The sequence below is a fragment of the Sciurus carolinensis genome, chromosome 17, assembly GCF_902686445.1.
Source record: "Sciurus carolinensis chromosome 17, mSciCar1.2, whole genome shotgun sequence".
NCBI classification, from domain to species: Eukaryota; Metazoa; Chordata; class Mammalia; order Rodentia; family Sciuridae; genus Sciurus; species Sciurus carolinensis.
Genome location: NC_062229.1, coordinates 14,019,939 through 14,040,281, shown reverse-complemented (window position 1 = coordinate 14,040,281; position 20,343 = coordinate 14,019,939). Strand labels below are relative to the sequence as shown.

The 20,343-nt window shown below is 51.3% G+C and overlaps 1 protein-coding gene across 1 annotated transcript in view; it reads right to left on the bottom strand.

The window, feature by feature from the left end:
• Positions 1–1,562: 1,562 nt before the first annotated feature.
• The window catches only part of Ldlr (low density lipoprotein receptor), a 36,952-nt gene continuing 18,171 nt past the window's right edge, over positions 1,563–20,343 (bottom strand). The window contains exons 6-18 of the mRNA XM_047531720.1: positions 18,970–19,092; positions 17,959–18,078; positions 17,454–17,579; positions 14,810–14,981; positions 14,498–14,725; positions 11,840–11,958; positions 11,318–11,457; positions 10,077–10,218; positions 9,787–9,939; positions 8,710–8,892; positions 5,124–5,201; positions 3,814–3,971; positions 1,563–3,139 (exon numbers count right to left, since the gene is read on the bottom strand). Of these exons, the coding sequence (XP_047387676.1) occupies positions 3,104–3,139; positions 3,814–3,971; positions 5,124–5,201; positions 8,710–8,892; positions 9,787–9,939; positions 10,077–10,218; positions 11,318–11,457; positions 11,840–11,958; positions 14,498–14,725; positions 14,810–14,981; positions 17,454–17,579; positions 17,959–18,078; positions 18,970–19,092 (1,778 nt within the window). The 3' untranslated portion in view covers positions 1,563–3,103. The remainder of the gene's footprint in view (positions 3,140–3,813; positions 3,972–5,123; positions 5,202–8,709; positions 8,893–9,786; positions 9,940–10,076; positions 10,219–11,317; positions 11,458–11,839; positions 11,959–14,497; positions 14,726–14,809; positions 14,982–17,453; positions 17,580–17,958; positions 18,079–18,969; positions 19,093–20,343) is intronic.

The following is a 20,343-nucleotide window of genomic DNA, read 5'->3' as shown; positions in this document are numbered from 1 at the left end:
GAAGCACCCTCAGAGCCCTGGCAGGGAGAGGGAAGGGAGGGGCAGGGGGCCGAGGTGGGTGGCCGTGCTGGTGCCCAGGGACCCTGGGCTCTACCCAGGCAGTCCCTCCATGGAACGAGGTCAGGATTGGCACGACTCGGGCACAGATCTGTGCTGTGAAACCTCTGAATTTTCATATTGAGCACTGAATGTGCCGGTAATTTAGTCTTCGTCTTCGGCCGACCAGTCTAGAAGCCCAAGGGCATGAAGTCAGAAGTGTCAGCATTGGGCTGCAGGTGAGGCTTGGTGGCAGAGCGCTTGCCTAGCATGCAGGAGGCCCTGGGTTCAGTTCCTAGCACTGGAAAAGAAAGCAATCAAGAGAAGAGGCCATTGACGGGACCAAGTGCTGCGAGGACTGGGGTGTTGCTCCTTAACCACTCAAATCTCCCAGGTAGTTCACTCTCTTGTGGACTCACCTCAAATGTCACCTCCTTAGAAATGCCCTCCTTAGGCGAGGGCCCTTCTCCCTGTCAAAATTTGTCTGCCATTGTCATGTTTATAATATTTTTCCAGAACATTCTTCTGAAATAGAGTATTTATTTGTAATTTTTCCTCTCACCGTGGAGGATGGTTCCAGAACCTCCACAGACACCAAAGTCCTCCATGCTCAAATCCCTTATTAGAAAGGCATCCCATCTGTGTAGAACCCACGCAATCCTCCCGACATCGGCTCTAGGTGACTTATGATACTGCCAGGTGACTGCCAGGGACATGGCTGTTCCATTTGACTCTTCAGGGAATAATGACAAGCACAACGTCCACACAAGTTCAGTACAGACACGACTTTCCTTCCCAAATGTTCTTATCTGCAGTTGTTTGAATCTAAGAATGTGGAACTTGAATACATGTAGGGTTGGCGGTATCTATTTTTCTTTTTCTTTCTAGAATGGTAGCTTCTTGAGGGCAGGGGGACTTTCTTTAATGCACAGTAGTGTCCCAAATGCTTAGAACAGTGCCTGGCACATAGTAAGCACTCAATAAATGTTCATCAAGTGACTGGATAGACGAGCTGGGAATCTGGCAAAGGCCCAACTCGGAGAAGCACCTGGTAGATTGTGAAACCACCCACTAGGAATCGCAGCACCCCATGAAGCTGCAGGCGATTCTGCACTCCAGGATCCCTTTCTGGATCTTTCTCTGGGGGAGTCCAGTCCATTACTAAATGGAGGAAGAAAGCAAACAGAGATACCACATCAGGTTAGCCAGATGGCTCATATAAGAAATTTAATCGATCACAGTAAGACATTCGGGCTATAAAAACATTCTATACAGTGTTTTAAAAAGCCGTGTCCATACCCCCAACTCACACGGACACATGGACGTCATTCTCCTGAAACACGCTGCACAGTCCAACGCGTGCAAATAATCTTTTGTACATAAAGATGAGGCATCTCAGAGACCACCACCCCCAATGCAGAGCCCCTAGAAATGTCACCAACGATTGCAGCAAACAGGGTTTGCAAAAATAAATAATTTTATATATATATATATATATATATATATATATATATATATATGTGAGAACTTTCAAAAATATACAAAGTGCAAACATAACATTGAGTGCCACCAGCTGAACAGGGATCTATTTACATGCTTGGGAAAGAAAAGCCCATCACAGTTTCCTACGGAGGGAGGGATCACAGTGCTTGATCCTTGCGTGGCGCAGCAGTGAGAGCCCCTTTGGACGTCTCCGTGTGGGGGTCCACGGGAGGCTGTCACCATCTCTTGTGTCATCCGTGCCATCATGCAACGATAAAATCTGTGGCAATTTCAGAAAGAGTCGTGGCTTTACAAGTTCCATCCAATGACCTAGAGGAGAGGATTCCTGAAGGGCTGACAGGCCTTGAGAGTTCCTCCTGCTCGGCCTTTGAGGACCGCAGACAGGGAGGTCAGTGGCTCTGGGACATTTTCATAGACGTGGAAACAGTGCCTGGCGAATGTTAGGAGGAGAGCAAGCAGCCTGAGGGGCAGAGCGCCTGCCTGGCTTGCACGAGATCCTGAGTTTGACCCCCAGCACTGGCGGAAAGGAAAGGAGGGAAAAGAAGGAGGCGGGACATGGCTATTTCATATATTCACGATCCTGGCTTTGAAGTCGCCGGAGCAACGCGGCCTTTGCTCTCCTCCGGGCGCGTTCCTCCTGCATTCACCAATGCGGGCCACCCGCCCGTGATCCCAAACACACGACAGAAAACAGTGCAAAAGAATAACAAGAACGTCAGACTTACACAATGTACAACCCTGAACTGAAAAAGTGCGAGGAGATCCAGAGACGTGCCAGCTCTGTGTGGGAGGGCCGGGGCCCGGGTCCCAACAGCCAGCCTGGGCTGGAGCACAGTCATGGAGGGCAGAGGCCCTGCGTCCCCAGGAGCAAGGTGATGAGTGTTTCAGGCACTTCGCAAGTATTAAGGGCGACTGGTGACTCAGGCTCTTCCTGGGGAACTGGCAAAGCTTTGGCGCAGGAAAGCGCTGGGCCCCTGATCCCACCGCCTCGGTCCCGGGAGCCCTTCCCTGGCTGCAGGGGCTCCGGCCCAGCTGGAAAGAGCGGATGCAGGGCAGTGGGCCAGAGGGCGGAGGTGGACGCAGCTCCTGAGTGGAGGGGCTGGGTGGTGCCTGCGACCCCATGAGAGCGCCTGCCGGCACGTTCCAGGCCACTTGGGGTCCCACTGTCCTTTCCTTCTTTGTGATGCAGGAAAGAAGAGGGCTGGACTTCTGAGAGGAACGGAGATTCCAGTCTTGGGTCCTTTCCTCTTCTCCTTCATACGGAAAGGAAAAACCAAAAACCCCAAGCAGAACCCGTCCCGTGGGCTCGGTCGGAAGCCTGTTCTGCCTCCCAGGTGAATAAATATATAAAACAAAGCTCTGGCAGACAGGCCACCGGGCTTTGGTCGCCAGCAGTGCCTTTGGTCTTTTCTGACTCTGAAGGAAACCGAGGCCCTGGGGGGTGTCAGAAGGATTTGGGGGAAGTGGGTGACAGTCAGTGGTCAAGGGCCTGGGGAGAGTGTCCTTCCTTCCTGCCCATAAGTGGCAACAGGTTCCGGGAAGGGACTGGGCTCTCGGCAGCTGTTCACGCCACGTCATCCTCCAGGCTGACCATCTGTCTCTGTCAACAAAATGGCAGACGCCGGAAATGATCAGTCTAACATTCAGTAAACATGGCAAGAGTCCACCTACTTCTCACCTCCAGACCCGGCGCTTGACTGACTCCACCCTACTCTTCCTTGCACAGTCACCAGAGGGCGTCAGGGAAAACCCAAGGCTAGGATTCTGCTAAAACCCTCCATGGCTCGCTCACAGTGGAAAGCCAAAGTCCTCTGCGGAGCCCACAAGATCTCCCGGGGTGTGCCCCTATCACCTTCCTGCCCTCACTTCCTCCACTCTGTCCAATACAGCCACATGGGCCTCAAATCAATAGGCACTGTCCTACCTCAGGGCCTTTGCACTGACCACTTCTGCATTCCACACATTCCCCACTCAGAGAAGCTTGCTCAGGATTCCTTTATCTAAAAATCACATCCCCTTGCTCCCGACCCCTCAAATCCCTTCTCTGCCCTCCTCTGAGGCCAGTGCTCTTCCACTGAGCCACACCCTGACACTTGACTTTCTTTCTCTCCACCACCAGCTGACTCAGCTGACCGAGGGCAAGGCCCGATGCTTGGTAGGCACGAGTGGGCACACGGACGGAAGAGTCCATGCTGGGCCTGCTTGGCCCTCGAGGACCTCATACCGGGAGCTGGGTGGGGGCAGGGGGCTCTGCCTCCCTGGAGCGGCTCTCACCGAGGGGTAGGTGTAGCCGTCCTGGCTGCGGCAGATGTGGACCTGGTCCTCCGTGGTCTTCTGGTACACGGGGTTGTCGAAGTTGATGCTGTTGATGCTCTTCAGCCGCCAGTTCTTCCAGACAAGGAAGGCCCCGAAGCAGAGGAGGACAAGCAGCGCTGCGGGAGGGGAGAGGTGGCCGTGTCACCGGGCTGACCCTGGTCCTGGACCCGCTCGGCGGCACAGACAGCACCTACTCCCGGGCCTTGTACCTGGTAGTGGTTTTGCTCGGAACGCAAAGCAACCCTTTCGTTGTTAAAAGGAAAAACCTGTAGGCAGGACCGATCTCACGTGAGGCTTCTGGAGGAGCCAAGCTAGAAATAGCTGCCTGCCCTCGATTCCTCCAGGATTAACTGCTCGCTGGGGCGGCTGCGTTTTTAAAAATGGGATGTTCCTCTACATACGGGGCCACGATGCACTCTCTCTTGCAGAGCTGGGTGGATTCCAGAGCCTCGGGCATGTGAGGCTGGCTGTGCCTGACCTTGCCGATTTACTGAGCTTCAGTCCGTGAAAGGGGGCAGGTCACTCTTTGTCTCGTGTGTGGCCATGTTGGGAGGGTACTCAGCTCCTTGATCTCTGAACCCAGCAGCCCCAGCACCCCCCGCCTTTCCCTGGGGGTCCCACAGTGCCAACTTCAGTGGATCCAGGGGACAAGCAAGCGCTCACTCAGCCCGGATGGTATGATTCTAGAGACCTGGGCTCTGCCGGAAAGACCCCAGGTGGGTGTCGCCCGGCAGCCCTGAGGGAGCTGAGGGTGCCACTGGCCATGTCTGTCAACCCGCACCTAGGCACCAAAATTCAAGCCATGGGCCTCTGCTAGTGTGCTGAGGCACCCTGAAAAGGATTTCCTCAGAAAAAGAAGAAAGGTCACTGCACGATTATTAGCAGGGGCACCGGGGACAGTGTTGGGGCCCCTGCCAGAGAACCGTTCTGCAGAAGAGTCCCAGATTGGCACTGCAGAACCCTCAGGTGTGCCCCTTTTGGGGGCACCTACCAGGGCTGCCCTTTCCCTCTCTGGCACCTTGGCTGCCTGACTTTGCTCCTCAGCAGTCCCAAGGGGTCAGCTGTTTCTTCCTGGCTCTGTCCCCAGTACATGTGGGCTTAGTACACAGTCGGTGCTCAATTATACTGGTTAAATGAATGAAGCCGGGGATGGGGCCACAGTGAACAGGCCACATGGCGGGCTGCTCCATGCTTGAGGGCCCAGCAGGCTTAGCGTGGGGTCACCGGAGCCGGGGAAGCCGGCGAGGCTTGCAGGGGGCCATGCTTACCGACGGGGAGGACGATGGACAGAGCCCCCACGCCCCGGGGCTTCTCCTCCTTCCCTCGGTCAGCAACGTCGGCCAGGACTGCAGGGGAGAAGGGACAGAGTGAGGCCCAGAGCTGAAGGGTGCAACAGCAGAGCCAACGGTCATGCAGAGGAATGGCTGACACATCCCGTCACCCGGTACAAGTTCAAGGGAACACGGAGGCCCTCCAAGGTTCAAGCCAGGCCATGCCGGCTTATTTATGAGCACGGCTGCCCTCGGCACCCATGGCAGGCGGTTCCAGGAACCTCTGGGGACATCACAATCCACAGATGCCCAAGTCCCTTGTAGAAAAGGGTGGAGCTAGGCTGGGGCTGGGGCTCAGTGGTAGAGTGCTTGCCTAGCACGTGTGAGGCACTAGGTTCGATCCTTGGCACCGCATGAAAGTAAATAAAATAAAGTAAATAAAATAAAGGTCTCACGTCCATCTACAACAGCAAAAAAATTTTTTAAAGGAAAAGGGCGTAGTGTTTACCTAGAACATATGCACATCCTCGCATGTATTTTAAATCATCTCAAGGGATGTGTAATACTTGATACAATGAAAATGCTCTTGTACATAGTTGCTATTCTGTATTGTTTAGAGAATAATATGAGGAAAAGGATAGTATGTATGTGTTCAATAGATACTTTTTTTGGGGGGACAGGGACTGGGAATTGAACTCAGAGGTGCTTTACCCGTTAGCCCCATCCCCAGCCCTTTTTGTTTTTTATTTTGAGACAGGGTCCTGACTAAGTTGCTAAAGCTCTTAGTTGCTGAGGCTGGCCTCGAATCTGCAGCCTCCCAAGGGGCTGGGATTACAGGTGTGTGCCACTGTGTCTGGGAAGATCCTTTTTTTTTTCTTTTTTTCTTTTTTTCTTTTTTTCCTGAACTGGGGATCTAACACAGAAGTACTTTAACACTGAAACTGTTTTATTTTTCATTATGGAAACAGGATCTGTAAGTTGCCCAAGCAGGCTTCAAACTTGCGATTCTCCTGCCTTAACCTCCCTAGTCATTGGGACCGCAGGTATGCATAACCATGCCCAGCATCTTAGATTCAAAAGTTTTCAATGTGCAGTTGGTGGAATCCACAAAGGCAGAACATGAGGATATGGTGAAGAAAAGGATGAGTGAAATCGGGGTTGTAGGATTCGACATGGATTTAAGAAGTTCCTTCTAGGAGCTGGAGGTGCAGCTCAGTGGTAGAAAGCTCGCCTGGCATGTGTGAGGCGCAGGTTTGCACGCCCCACACCGGGCAGTGGAGGAAGCTTGCTTTCGCTTCATATTGGCGAAACGTCAGGGAAGGGGCCAGTGGTCTGAGGCTAAAGCCCGCTGAGGCATTCTTAATGCTCGGCGAGGTTATCAGTGGAAGAGTCCTCCCGCCCCCACCCCGAGACCAGGGTTTTAAACCAGGGGTACTCTACCACTGAGCTATATCCACGGCCCTTTTTAAATTTTGAGACCATCTCGCAAAGTTGCCCAGGTTGGACTTGAACTTGCAAACCTCCCGCCTCATCTAGCTGGGATTACACCGTGCACCACTGCACCAGGCTTGAAGGGGTATTTTCTAGCAGTTCCCCTCCCCAATAGACAAAAAGTTTTCCGGCCTCCCTCAGGCACAGGAGTTCCTGTTTTATCTCCTTAATGGCTGAACAAAGCCTTCAGTTACTGTGAAAGGCAAAAAAAAAAAAAAAAAAAAAAAGGTCTGAAACTTGCTGATGTGCCTTTTTTCCTACTCTCAGATCTGAGCTCCACTTCTCTGCAGCTGACGGTGGGTGGGCGCCCCCTGGTGGACAAATTGATGAAGTACTGATTAACTCACAGACAAGCTAGGTTCCAACCATATCCAAGGACACAGGGTGGGGTGAGGACCGCCAGTCACCGACCACAGCCACAAAACCCAAGGTGGAGCCAAAAAGCTCAGTACAGTGGTCCCCAGTATCAATGGGAGTTCATTCATACCCCATCGCCCCTGCAGACATCAAAATGCAAAGATGCTCTAGCCCCTTGTGTAAAATGAGGTGTTACTTGCATGTAACCTGGGCACATCCTCCTGTGGACTTTAAATCATCTCCATATGACTTCCAATACCTGATACAAGAGTGTTATATAAACTTTTTATACTGTATCATGAGGGACTAATGACAAAGAAAAAAATCCATCTGTGGTCAGTGGAGATGTAATTATTTGTTCCAAACATTTTTAATTGGTAGTCTATTGAATCTGAAAATGTGGAAAATGTAGATCTAGAGGGTTGACTATAATGCAATATTATTTCAATGTTATTTTTAAATATCATGAAGGATGCAAAATCTCCATGATGACTAAAAGCATCCAAATTTTCAAGAAAAGGCAAGATCTGGGAGCTGGGAGAGTAGCTCAGTGATGAAATGCATGCTCAGTATGCCTGAGGTTCCATCCATCCGCAACGCAAATCAACGAAAGGACGTGACACATGCCTATAATCCCAGTGACTTGGGAGGTTGGGCTGGACAGTCACAAGTTCAAGTCCAGCCTGGGCATCTTGGTATGACCCTGTCTCAAAATAAAAATAAAAAGGACTGGGGGTGTGGCTAGAGCACCTTGGGTTCAATCCCACGTCCCACACACACACGTGCGTGCAAGATCTAACCCTACATGTAAGTGAGCCTGCCTCACTGGAACTCTGGCTATAATAAAACTTTATTTACAAACCAGGTGGGTGGCCCAAGGACTGTAATTTGGCAATTTGATTTCTTAAAAACTACTGCACTAAGCCAGGTACAGTGGTACACACCTATAATTCGGGCTACTTTGGAGATAAAGTAGGATGGTACAAGTTCAAGGCCAGCCTTAGCAACTTAGTGAGACCCTGTCTCAAAACAAAAATTGGCCCTGGAGATGTGGCTCAGTGGCAGAGTGTTTGCTTAGCCTGCTTGAGACTCTGGGTTCAATCCCAGCACTGCAAAATACACAACTAATGAATGAATAAAGTAAAAAACTGAACAAAAAAGACTAAGCACTTGCCCAGCACGCACAAGACCCTGGTTCATCCCTCGGCATCACGAAAACAAAAACATAAAACTGCATGAAACTGTTATTGGATTCCTGAGTTGTTTTCCTTTTTGTCTTTTGCAGTACTGGGGCTTGAACCCTGGGACAATTTACACTGAGCTACAACCCCATCCTTTTTCATTTGACACAGGGTCTCCCTCAGTTGCCGTGTTGGCTTTGAACTTGCGATGCTCCTGCCTCAGCCTCCCGGTTGCTGGGATTACAGGTGTGCTCCATGGCTCCTGGATGGATTCCTGGCCCCCAGCACCCGTCCAGCTCAGGGTCAAATAGCACGGGCTCTTCCCACATTTTAGCTCATTAAATCCCCAGGAGATGGGCAGATACTATTGCTGAAACCATTTTACAGGGAGAGAAACTGAGGTTTCCAGGACATATAGCCCAGGTGGAGATGGTCATCGTGGGGGCCAGGATTCCACCCCGACTCCATTTCTTCACTAAGTTGCTCGCAGCCACTGAAGGGGCCTCTAAATACTTGTCACCACAAAAGGGGATCAGAGCGGGCCCAGTCTTTACCTTGGTGGGACATGGTCACTGACTCCATTGTGCTGAGCCGGGGAACAGCCACAGGCCGCCAGGAGGTGCTGGAAGCAGGCCGCTGGTCTGTGTGCTTCGGCCCCCGGGCTGTAGAGCTGACTCTGGAACTGACCGTGGACCTGACGATGGACGGCCCCAGGGTGGTCACTACAGGCTCCGCCTCTGAGGGAATAAATAGGCATTTCCTGAGTGCCACATCCTGAGCACCATTCTGATGGCTTTGTGTCCTCGTAATAAGGGGCAGTGAGTGTCACAGGCCACCAACGCATGTGACGTGAACACCCATTGGTGTCTCCGTTGATCTTTCAGCGCTACTTGTTGGATGCCAGCTTGCAGGTGTTGAGGAGGCGCTACAGACCCCGCGGCCCCTGCTGTGGTTTCACTGTGTCCCCCAAATTCATATGTTGGAAACTTCACTCCAGAACTCATATGTTAACTGGATTTGGAGGTGGGGCCTTTGGGAGGTGAGTGGGATAGATGAGGTCATGAAGGTGGGACCCCCTCAGTGGAATTGGTGGCTTTATAAGAAGAGGAAGAATTGGGTGGGGGTAGAGCATGGGTTCAATCCCTGGTACCACAAAAAAAAAAAAAAAAAAAAAAAAAAAAAAAAAAAAAAAAAAGGAAGAAGGACCTGAGGACACTTAGCTGTCTCACCACGTGATGCCCCTGCCATGCTATGATGCAGCAGGAAGGCCCTCACCTTCTGCTCTTGGACTTTAAAGCCTCCAGAACTAAGCCACATAAACTTTTGTTCTTTACGAATTTCCTGGTCTCAGGTATTCTGTTATAGCAACAGAAACGGACTCAGCTCCAAACCAAAACTTGCTCAGAGCATGAGAAGAATTGACCAAGGAGCCCAGATCTAAGGTCAGATCTCCTCCCTACAGGGAAAGAATTAGACATCAAAGGGGACTGGATCTAAACGGGGAGCATGGAGCTGATGCCCCTGCATTAGAGAAAGGCAAAGGACAGTGACACCAATTCATGAGCCCTATGATGCCCTGTTCTCCCATAGCACAGATGAGCAAAGGGAGGCTTGGAAGAACCACACCCTACCTGAGAGGCAGCCCCTCATGTCCTTGGCCAGCAGCATACCGTCCGGGCAGACACAGGTGAACTTGGGGGAGTGGGGGTTGATCTGCGGGGCTGGCAGACACAGGTACTGGCAGCCACCGTTGCGGAGGGCTGTCCTCTCACACCAGTTCACACCTGGGGCGAAGAAGAGAGGGGAGGGGAGAATGAGATGGTCACCAGAGAGACCAGAAGGCCCTAAAAATTCCAGGGCACCAGCAGGGCAATGTCTCTCTGGGGGTGGGGTCCATGGTGTGCAGCCCATCCGTCCTTACCTCTCGGCTGTGTGGCATTGTGGAACAGGACAATGTCCTCGGGGGACAGCAGGTTTTCCGCCACCAAATTAACGTCTGAGCCTGTGAGGCGATTGGCACTGAAAATGGCTTCGTTGATGACATCTGTCCAGAATACTTTGTCCTGTACGGTGTTAAGGAAGGTGATCGATGCCATTAGCCACTGGGACAGGACACAGACCACTGCCTGCCCCTAGTCTCTGCGGCTTGGGGAGGAAGCAATACATTAGCTCTTTCTTTCATTTATAACCATGGTGAAACGCATTTCCAGTTTAAGCTTTTCTGGGGGAAGGTGCTGGGGTAGGACCTAGGGCTTCGTGCACGCTGGACGTATGCTCTTCCGCATGGCTCCACCCAGCCCTCATCTCCACATTCATTGTGCAACCAGCACTGCCACCCCTCTCCAGAACTTTCTTATCAAACTCAAACTCTGTCCCCATGAAGCTTTCTGATCCCCACTCCATCCCCTGGCACCCACCATTCCACTTCCTGTCTCTGTGAATTTTCCTATTTTAGCTACTGACTATCCGTGGAATCGACTGGATTATTTCACTGAGCATAATGTCCTCAAGGTTCCTTCCCACTGGAGCATCAGAATTTCCTTCCTTTTGAAGGCTGAATAGTATTCCACCGTGCACAAGGGCCACAATGTGTTCATGTGTTCATCAGTGGGCACTCGGCCTGCTTTCACCTCTGGCCTGTTATGCATAATGTTATGGACACAGGGATACAAATATAGCAACAATTCTTTAGGGCAGATTTCCCCCCTATGGCTGTATGGGGGGCCTGACAGTCCTTTGGGATGGACATTTACCAGCGTCTCTGGACTCTACACTTCAGGTGCTGGCAATATCCCCATGAGTTGCATCAACTAAAAACTCACCAGAAATTGCAAAATGTTCCCTGAAGGGCATGGTGGCATCCAACTATGACTATCTGGAGCAAGGGCATAGCTCAGTGGAAGAGCACACTTCCCAGCACACTCGAGGCCCTGCGTCCCCTCCCCAGGACCCCCTCACCCTCGCAACAAAAAGAACACTTTTGTTGAGAAGGAAATCGGAAGCATCTTCAGGTCTAAGACCTCTCCTTGGCCAGGAGCAGCTTTCTGAGTTAGATTGGCTCAAAGGAACCAGACAACGCATGCCCACCGTTACCCAGGTGCCTAACCCTTGGACACAGTTGAATCAATGAAAAGCGAGCTGTGAGTTCCTTCCCGGCCTCACCTCGAAGACGGCCAAGGAGAAGGGGTGGGCCAGCCGCTTCTCGTCCTCCAGGATGGTCTTCCGGTTTCCCCCGTTGACATCAACGCTGGAGATGGAGTGCAGCTTGGAGTCTACCCAGTAGAGACGGCCGCTGGAGAGATCTAGAATGCACAGATGGGCGAGGAGCAGTCACATGTGGATGCCAGGTGCCAGCGGCAAGAACGAAAGGATCATCAGACAGGCCAGAAGATTCTAGAAAATTCCAGGGCATTGGGAGTTTTGGGGTGGAGGGTGCAGCCTTGGAATTGGGCTACTCTGCTCCCCATCGAAGCAGCTCTAATCACGTGAGCCTGAAGGCCACACAGTGGCTTTGGTCCAAGTGCCTGGCAGGCAGCACAGGCTGACACCGCAGATCAGGAGGAAAGAGAACTGTGGTCACAAAACCTCAGGGAGCTGGCGGGCTTGCTTGGGAGCCCCTGGCCCTGTGCTGTGTCCCCCAGAAGGGGCCTGACTCTGCTGGGGACAAGCATCCCTTCAACATACCCAGTGTGATGCCATTAGGCCACTGGATGTCTTCCGTCACCAGCGAGTAGACATCCACGCCATTCAGGCCCCCTTTCTCGATCTTGGCGGGGGTGCCCCAGTCTGTCCAGTACATGAAGCTGGGGGGACAAGAGGGAAAACAAGATGAGGAAGCTCCACAGGCCAGGTTTCGCCTGAGGACTAGGATGGCCAGCCCAGGTGAGGCATGGGACCAGCCCCAACGGGGACTCCAGACTCTTTCTTTCTTTCTATTTCTTTTTTTTTTTTTTTTTTTTTGGCTCCTGAGATGGCCTGGAGGGACTTTAAGTGGAGGACTAGGGGTGTGGCTCAGTGGTAGAGCCCTTTCCTAGCTGCACTAGGCCTTGGTTTCCATCCCCACTGCAAAAAAATCAAATGACAGCAAAAGAAAAAAACTTGGAATGACAGGAGATTCTGATGCTAAAGTTGGGGGGCTCTGGAATATGCACCTCAGTTCATGATATTTTTCCTTGCCTTTTAAATACTCTTTAAAATTTTTAAATTGTGGTAAAATTCACATAACAAAATTTTTTAATACTCTCTATGCAGTATACTTTGACATGTAATCTAAGTTCTACAAATGAATCCCACAGAAAAACGGCCCATCCAGCGAACCAACCACATTTCACAGGGAAGGATCCCAGACATGGAAGCTGCACAGAGCCAGGGGAGAAGGAAATGTATGAATTGTTCAAGTCAAAAGAAACAAGAGAGCCAATTATAGCCTGACCCCTTTATCCACATTTGTGCTTTCTGTAGTCAAAGGCGGTCTAAAAATATTAAATAGAAAAATCCAGAAAGAAACAATTCACATGATTTCAGCTTCACACAAGTAAGGTGATGAAATCTCAAACCATCCTGCCCCATCCTGCTGGGGACATGAATCGTCTTTTTGTTCAGTGTGTCTGCAGTGTATATGCTACCTGCCCGTTAGTCACTTGGTAGCTGCCTCATTATAAGAACAACTATCAAGGTGTCACAGTGTTTGTGTTCAAGTAACCCTTACAGAGCAGCCAAATGCCATGTCACAATCCCTTCTCTTCACACAGGAATTTTAAAAGCTTTACTTTCTTATTTATTTTATGTGGTGCTGAGAATGGAACCCAGTGCCTCACCCATGCAAGGTAAGCGCTCCTCCACTGAGCCACAACCCCAACCCCTTCACATGGGAATTTTATCATCTAGCATCGTGAGAAGGATAAGTTCTAAGACATTCTGTGAAAGAGACATTCACCAAAGTTTATTATAACATATTGTTAAATCGTCTTATTATTAGTTATTATTATGTATCTCTTTCTGTGCCTAATTTGTAAATTAAACTTCATCACAGATGTGGATGTACAGGAAAAAAGAGGGTTCGGTACTGAGCATGGTTCCAGTCATCCACTGGGGGTTGAGGAATGTATCATCCGTGCATAGGGGGTATTCTGTACACACACACGCACGCACACTACTCACGTCTGAGCGGGGTCCAGGCCCTGCCTGCTCCACCCTCACCAGCAGGCTCTGCCTGGCCCCATCATTCTCTCTAACCTGCCCCAGCTGATACCATGGGAAGATGGCCAAGTACACTTTCTCCCGTGTCCTCAGCTCTGGGTCAAATGCACCCCCTCCTCCAATTGTGTGCCAGGACAGGCTGCCACCCAGATTGCCAATGCCCCTTTGCAATTGTGAAATGACTCCTGTCACATGCCAGGTGACAGATGGAGCCTAACAGAGACAGAATATGCAGTGGGCAGGGGACGGGGACAATGCTTCCTGCCAGGAGACACCGGTCAGTTGCTGAGTCCAGGCCCTGGAGGTGCTGAGTCAGCCACGGGCTCCCGGTCTTCGCAGGGTAGTGGACTTTGGCCGACCACCCTGTACCAGAGCTTGGTAAACACAAGGCTGCCCAAAACTAACTTAAAGGAAGACTTCATATTCTCTCTCTCTGACCTTATCTTGGCCAAGGAGACTGACATAAAATACTAATTAAATTAGTCTTTTAATTTTCTTTCTTTATTTTTGCATGTGGTTCCCAGGCTGGAACCCAAGGCCTCGCACATGCTAGGCAAGTGCTCTACCATTGAGCTATAGCCCCAGTCCCTTTTATTTTATTTTGAGATGGAGTATTGCTAAACTGCTGAGGCTGGCCTTGAACTTGTGTCCTCCTACCTTAGCCTCCTGAGTAGCTGGGATTACAGCCATGTGCCACCAGGAACATCTGTATTTGAATTTTTATCAAGGTCTGCTTCCATCTCAGGTGACACAATACTGTCCTGAGGACTCCAGCCCTGGGGCCCCAAGGGCAGACGGGGCAGTCTGACAACTCCAGGTTCCTATTTCATTTATTTTTTGCGGGGTACTGGTGATTGAACCCAGGCGTGCTTCACAACTCAACTACCTCCACAATCCTTTTTTTAAATTTTGAGACAGCATCTCCCTAAGTTGCTGAGGCTGACCTCAAGCTTGTGATCCTCCTGCCTCAGCCTCCCAAGTTGCTGGAATCACAGGTGTGTACCACCACATCTGGCTCGAGCCCCTGACTCCACCTCCTGTGCGCAGTTCAGGATGACCCTAGACCTCTCTCGAGTGCTAGCACTGCCCAAACAGCTCTGGGACCTCCGCTTTCACCCTTCATTCCCTCCGTACCCCACGCACCCGTGGACGGGATCCACCACGATGGCCCTCGGCTTGGAGCCTTTCTCCTGGAACAGCGTTCTCCTCTTCACGCCCTTAGTGTCCGCCACGGACACGCTGCCCAGGACGGAATCAGTCCAGTAGATGTTGCTGTGGATCCAGTCCACGGCCAGCCCGTCGGGAGCATGGAGGTCACTGCCGATGACGGTGTCATAGGTGGACAAGCTGGGGGCTCTGTCGATCTTGGTGCTAAGGCAGGAGGAGGGAGATGGTCAGAGCCGGGGGCCCTCGCCTCACCTGGGGGCCAGGCGGGCCAGCAGAGCCAAGGCTCACCTGTAGATCTTTCTCTGGGACAGGTCAGACCAGTAGATTCTGTTGCTGGCCACCTCGGTGTCTAGAGCGACCACGTTCTTGAGGTTCGGGATGAGGCTGGTGTACTCGCTGCGGTCCAGCGTCATCTTCCTCACCTCGTGGCGATTGGTGAAGAAGAGGTAGGCGATGGAGCCTGGGGAAGGGCAAGGGCGGTCAGCGAAGCAGAAGAGAGTCCTCCCTCCGTGCAGACGACAGCGCCTCTGCACCCCCACGGTCACTCTGCAGGGTGTGGCTGGGTCACAGGAGAGACACCAGGGCAGCAGGTTGCACCCCGCATACCAGACAAGTCACTGGGAAGCTTTCACAGCCGGGGTCTTGGTCGCCCTCCAGTGGAGGGACAGCCCCACCCAGGGCTAGCCAAGTCCTGGAGATAGGAAACAACTCACCTCAGTGGCAAACTCACCAGCCACATTGCAGCCACCTGGGCCATGGGAGGCCACATCTAAGGCCACTCTCTGTCTGCCCCAATCACCCAGAGCCAGGAACCAGACAGCCAGGGCCCAGATTCACACTAGCGAATCCTGAGCCCGCCTACACTACTCGCCGTTTCTACCTTTGCCTAGGGACGCCCTGGGTTCGGCCCCGGTGGGTTTACCAAGCAATTCGTAAGGGCTGAGGATTCTGCTTAGCACTTTTCACATGAGGTTTCTCACGGAATCCTCACCCACCCGTGAAGCCGGCTTCAGTTAATTTCTCTTTATGATGAGCAGGTTGAGGCTCAAAGAGGGAAGTGATTTGCCCAAGATCACACAGCCAGTGAGTGACAGAGCCGGGATTCAAACCCAGGTCTGCCCAATCTGGGCACCATATTCACCACACAGCCAGCCCCATCTTGCAACATGACCTCCCTGAGGACAGCCCTTCCCAAGCCTCCACCTCAGCGCCCCTGGAATCTTTGCATCTTTACAAGTGCTGGTATCCCAATGGGGTTCAAGGCACAACCTCCAATCCTGGAGGATTTCATGGACTCAGTGGCAGGGACGCTGAGGAACTACATCTGCCAGCCAGCCCAGCAGAACCAGGAAGCACACGGGATGGACAGAGGCTGGGAGCCGGTGAAGGCCCAGGGGTAGACGGAGGCAGCTCTTAAATCTTTCTCCTTTTTTTCCCCTAATCCTGGAGACTGAAACCAGTGGTGCTCGACCACCAAGTTACATCCCCAGTCTTTCTTTTATATTTATTTTTTGGTTCTTTCTTTTTTCTTTTTTTTTCCTTTCTCCCCCAGTGCTGGGGATGGACCCCAGGGTCTTATGCCTGCTAGGCAAGTGTTCTGCCACAGAGCCACATCCCTAGCCCAACACTTTACTTTTTTCTTTAAATTTCCAAAAATTTTTAATTTTTAAAATTTTTAAATATTCTAATTTTATTTACCAACCCCCTTTTTAAAAAAATTCTCTTCAGACAGGGTCTTGCTGAGTCACTGAGGCTGGCCTCGAACTGACCATCCTCCTGCATCGGCCTCCCAAGTCTCAGGGATTATAGGCCTGTGTCACTGTGCCTGACTTTTCTTTCTACAAAATTCAGCCTCTTTGTAATTTTGTTGCTAGAACAGAATGTGAAGCAAAGGGCCTTTGCATGTCCAGATTCCCCCAGGACACTTGCACATGGGAACAAGGGATTCCTGGATTAAGGGATTCTAGGAATGAGCATGTAGCTGCAATTGTAACCTAAACTTCAGGATAGAAAAGAAACCCAATTACAGTGGCCCTTTTGCGGGAGTGGATTCTGCATCTTCAGATTCAACCAACTGTGGATTGAAAATATTTGGGGTGAAAATGCATCTATACTGAAAAAACACAAATTATTACTAGTATTTTTCTCTCGTTCCCTAAATAAAACAGTGGAATAAACACACACACAGTGCTTACATTGTATTCTAAGTCATCTAGAGATGATTTAAAGTCTAAGTGGGATGTGTAGGTTCTATGCAAATACTGCACCAATTCATATAAGGGCCTTGAACTTCTGTGGATTTTGGTAGCTTCACAGGGTCTTGGACCAATCAATCCTCCACGAATACTGAGGGATGACTGGATTTCTGCCATTGTGTTCCATAATGTGCTGTTCTATTTTGGCCTTTGTTTTAAATAAAAATTTGTTTCCTTGAGATACATTCTTTTAGTTAAAAAAACAGCTGGAGCCAGGCGTGGTGGTGTACCCCTGAAATCCCAATGACTCGGGAGGCTGAGGCAGGAGGATCACAAGTTTGAGGTCAGCTTCCGCAACTTAGAAAGGCCCTAAGCAACTGAGACCCTGTCTCAAATAAATAAGAGAGCTGGGGATGTGGCTCAGTGGCAAAGCACCCCTGGTTCAATCCCTAGTATCTTCTCCAGAAAAAAACCAGCTGGAGCGGGTGTGGGCAGCTCATGCCATGGCCTCTACCCTTCGGCCCTGAGATCCCTCCACTGTCCTGGGTGCTCCTGTTGCCCTGGCAGGGCTGGGTCCTGTACTCTGTCCCCGTAACTCTGAGGAGCAGGTCACATGCGGCAGGCTCTTGGCAAGCCCGAGTCCCAGCAGGCTGCTCCACCGGCCACTGGTCCCTGCTGCCTTTAACCTGTGCAAAGTTCAGGTGAGGCAACGCTGGCCCCGAAGTGGCCATGCTCACCTGCTGCCTTGCAGGCCTTGGTGCGGGGGTCCATCTGGAAGCCCTCCTCACACTCGCACTTGAAGCTGCCCTCCAGGTTCACGCAGAGCTGGCTGCAGGTGGCAGGGTCCTGACACTCGTCGATATCTGAGTGCAGACAGGAAGAGACGTGAGGCGGCAGACAGAGCGATGGGACCAGCGCCCAAACCCTGCACCCCAGTGGCAGCAGAGGGACAGCACAGCCCCCCGGGAAAGAAAAGAGTGAATGTCATCCCCCAAAGTGACCCCAACCTGACCATTCACTTCAGGGGCCCAGATAAAAGGGCCGGGTCTCATGAGCGATGTCCTAATGATTAACCCAGCAGGGAAGCAGCTCCGCGGAGCCAGCGGTCACTGCAGGTCAGATCTGTGCCCCTCGATCCACCCACGGGGCATCCGCCCAGCAGCGCCAGAGCTGGGGACTGCTGTCCTGCCTGTTTAACAGACAAGGAGATGGGGCCCGAGCCTGGTCCTGGCCGGGAGTTACCTTCACATCTGCGCTGGTCCACCAGCCAGAAGCCATCGGGACACAAGCACTCGTGGCCGATTTTGAGGTCATTGCAGATGTGAGAACAGCCCCCATTGTTGTCCAAGCACTCGTTGGTCCCTGCATAGGGTGAAGGACACACACCGGTCACCCTGGAACCTGGGGCCTCTCACTCCCCACCCCCTGGGCCATGTGGCGTCCGAGGGGTGCAGCCGCGTGACCCAGGACAGGACTTGGCGCTGTCTCTCCATTTCACGTGGCGAACCCTGTGACACGGTGCTGACAGAAGGAAAGGAGTCGCCAAAGGACAGACGCTACGTGACTGCACTCCTAGGAGTCCCCGGGAATAGCTCGATCCCCAGACAGGAAGTAGAAAGGTGGATGCCAGGACAGGGGCTTGGTTTTGACAATGACAGAAGTGCTAGGGAGGCGGATGGTGATGGTCACGCCTGTGTGAATGCATTTAATGCCACTCAACATACACCCCAAAACCGTTAGTGTGGCCGGGCGCAGTGGGGCAGGCCGGAATCCCAGTGACTCAGGAGGCCAGGGCAGGAGAATCACGAGTTCAAGACCAGCCTGGGGCACTTGGAGATACCAAGTCTCAAAAAGTTTTAAAAAAAAAGTCTGGAATGGTAACAGCCCCTGGGTTCAACTCCCCACCCCAAAACAAAAAAGGTCAACGGGAGCTGGCAGGCCGGGCAAGCTCCTTGAGGGAGCGTCATCTCCAGGGCTTTCTACTTTATCCTGAGACAGGCTCTGGCGATGTTGCCTAGGCTGGCCCTGACCTCGCACTTGTGATCCTCCCGCCTGGGTTCCTGGGTAGCTGGGACTGCAGGCGTGCACTCCTGTGCCGTTCCTCCTGCCCTGAGTGGAGGCCCCTGGGGCGAATGAAGCACAAGGGCCCTAAAGCTATAGTGGGTGGGCCAAGTCTCCCCGTCTTATGCCCCCACCTCGGTCTTACACTTGACTCTCCACAAGCTCCCCAAGCCGGCTGCATCTGGGACTCACCGCACTCCTTGATGGGCTCGTCTGACCAGTCCCGGCAGTCTCGGGCTGAGTTGCACACTTTGTCCAGGGTGATGCATTCACCGCTGTGGCATTTGAACTTGTCAGGCCCCGCACACAGTGTCACTGTGAGAGCCCAAGAGAACCGTCAGGTGCATCTGGGCTACAGGAGCTGGCATGGCCCTCTTTAGTGTAACAGTTCACTTACACGGAATGGATAGAAATGTATTCATTCATAAAAATGATCATTTTTTCTCGGTTCTGGTATGGAATCCAGGGCTTTAGACATGCCAGACAAACATTCTGCCACCAGCTACACCCAGCCCAGTAACTGTTTACTGAACACTTGAGAACCCAACACCCAGTGTAAGAATTAGAATGTCAATCAGGCCCTTGGAACAACAATGGCCGACTGCTTGTTTATTTAAATAAAGTTTTATTGGTACACAGCCACACTTATTCATTTACAGAAGGTCTGTGGCTGCTTCCACAATATGAAATAGGGATGGGTAGTGTGACAGAGACTTTGGCCCTTGTAAAGTCAAAAATATTTACTGTCTGGTGCTTCATGGTAAAATTCTGCCAACCCTAATGGAGACTATTCTAGCAGGCTTTGACCTATCCTGCTACCCATAGAAAGAATAAGAATCCTGAATTCAGGGGTTGGGGATTTAGCTCAGTGGCAGAGTGCTTGCCTAGAAAGCACAAGGCCTTGAGTTGGGTCCTCAGCCCTCAGCCCTGAAGGACAAAAAAAAAAAAAAGAATCCTGGCTTTATCATTTCCTTATTTTTTTCATTAATTATTATTATTATTTTTTTGGGGTGGTGAGGGTTTCATGCATGTTAGGTAAACACTGTAACACTGAGCTGCATCCTCAGCCCCGTCATTAATACTTCAGGGAAACATGTGAATGAAAAATATGTTGTATGATTTAGCTTGTTTTTGAACATTGTAAAATGACTCCTCATAATCTGCAACTTGCTTCTTCTCCTAACATTAAGGTTATAAGGTTCTCCTGTGTGAATGCTGGTGGCCGAAGTCTCATTTCCTGGCTGCATATTCTACCATGTGGCTGTCCCGCCAGGTTAAAGTCATTCTGTCCCCCTACATTCACAGTAGCATTCTTCCATAGCCAAAAGATGGGAGCAACCCAAGGATTCATCAAGGGACAAATGCAACAGAATTCCTCCACATGATGGGTGGAATATTATTTGGCCTTAAAAAAGGAAATCTAGACACAGGCTAGAACATGGATGGATCCTGAAGACATGCTCAGTGAAATAAGCCAGTCACAAAAGAACAAATACTACACAATTCCACTCACAGGGGGTCCATAAAGTCATCGGATCCACAGAGACAGACAGCAGAATGGCGGGT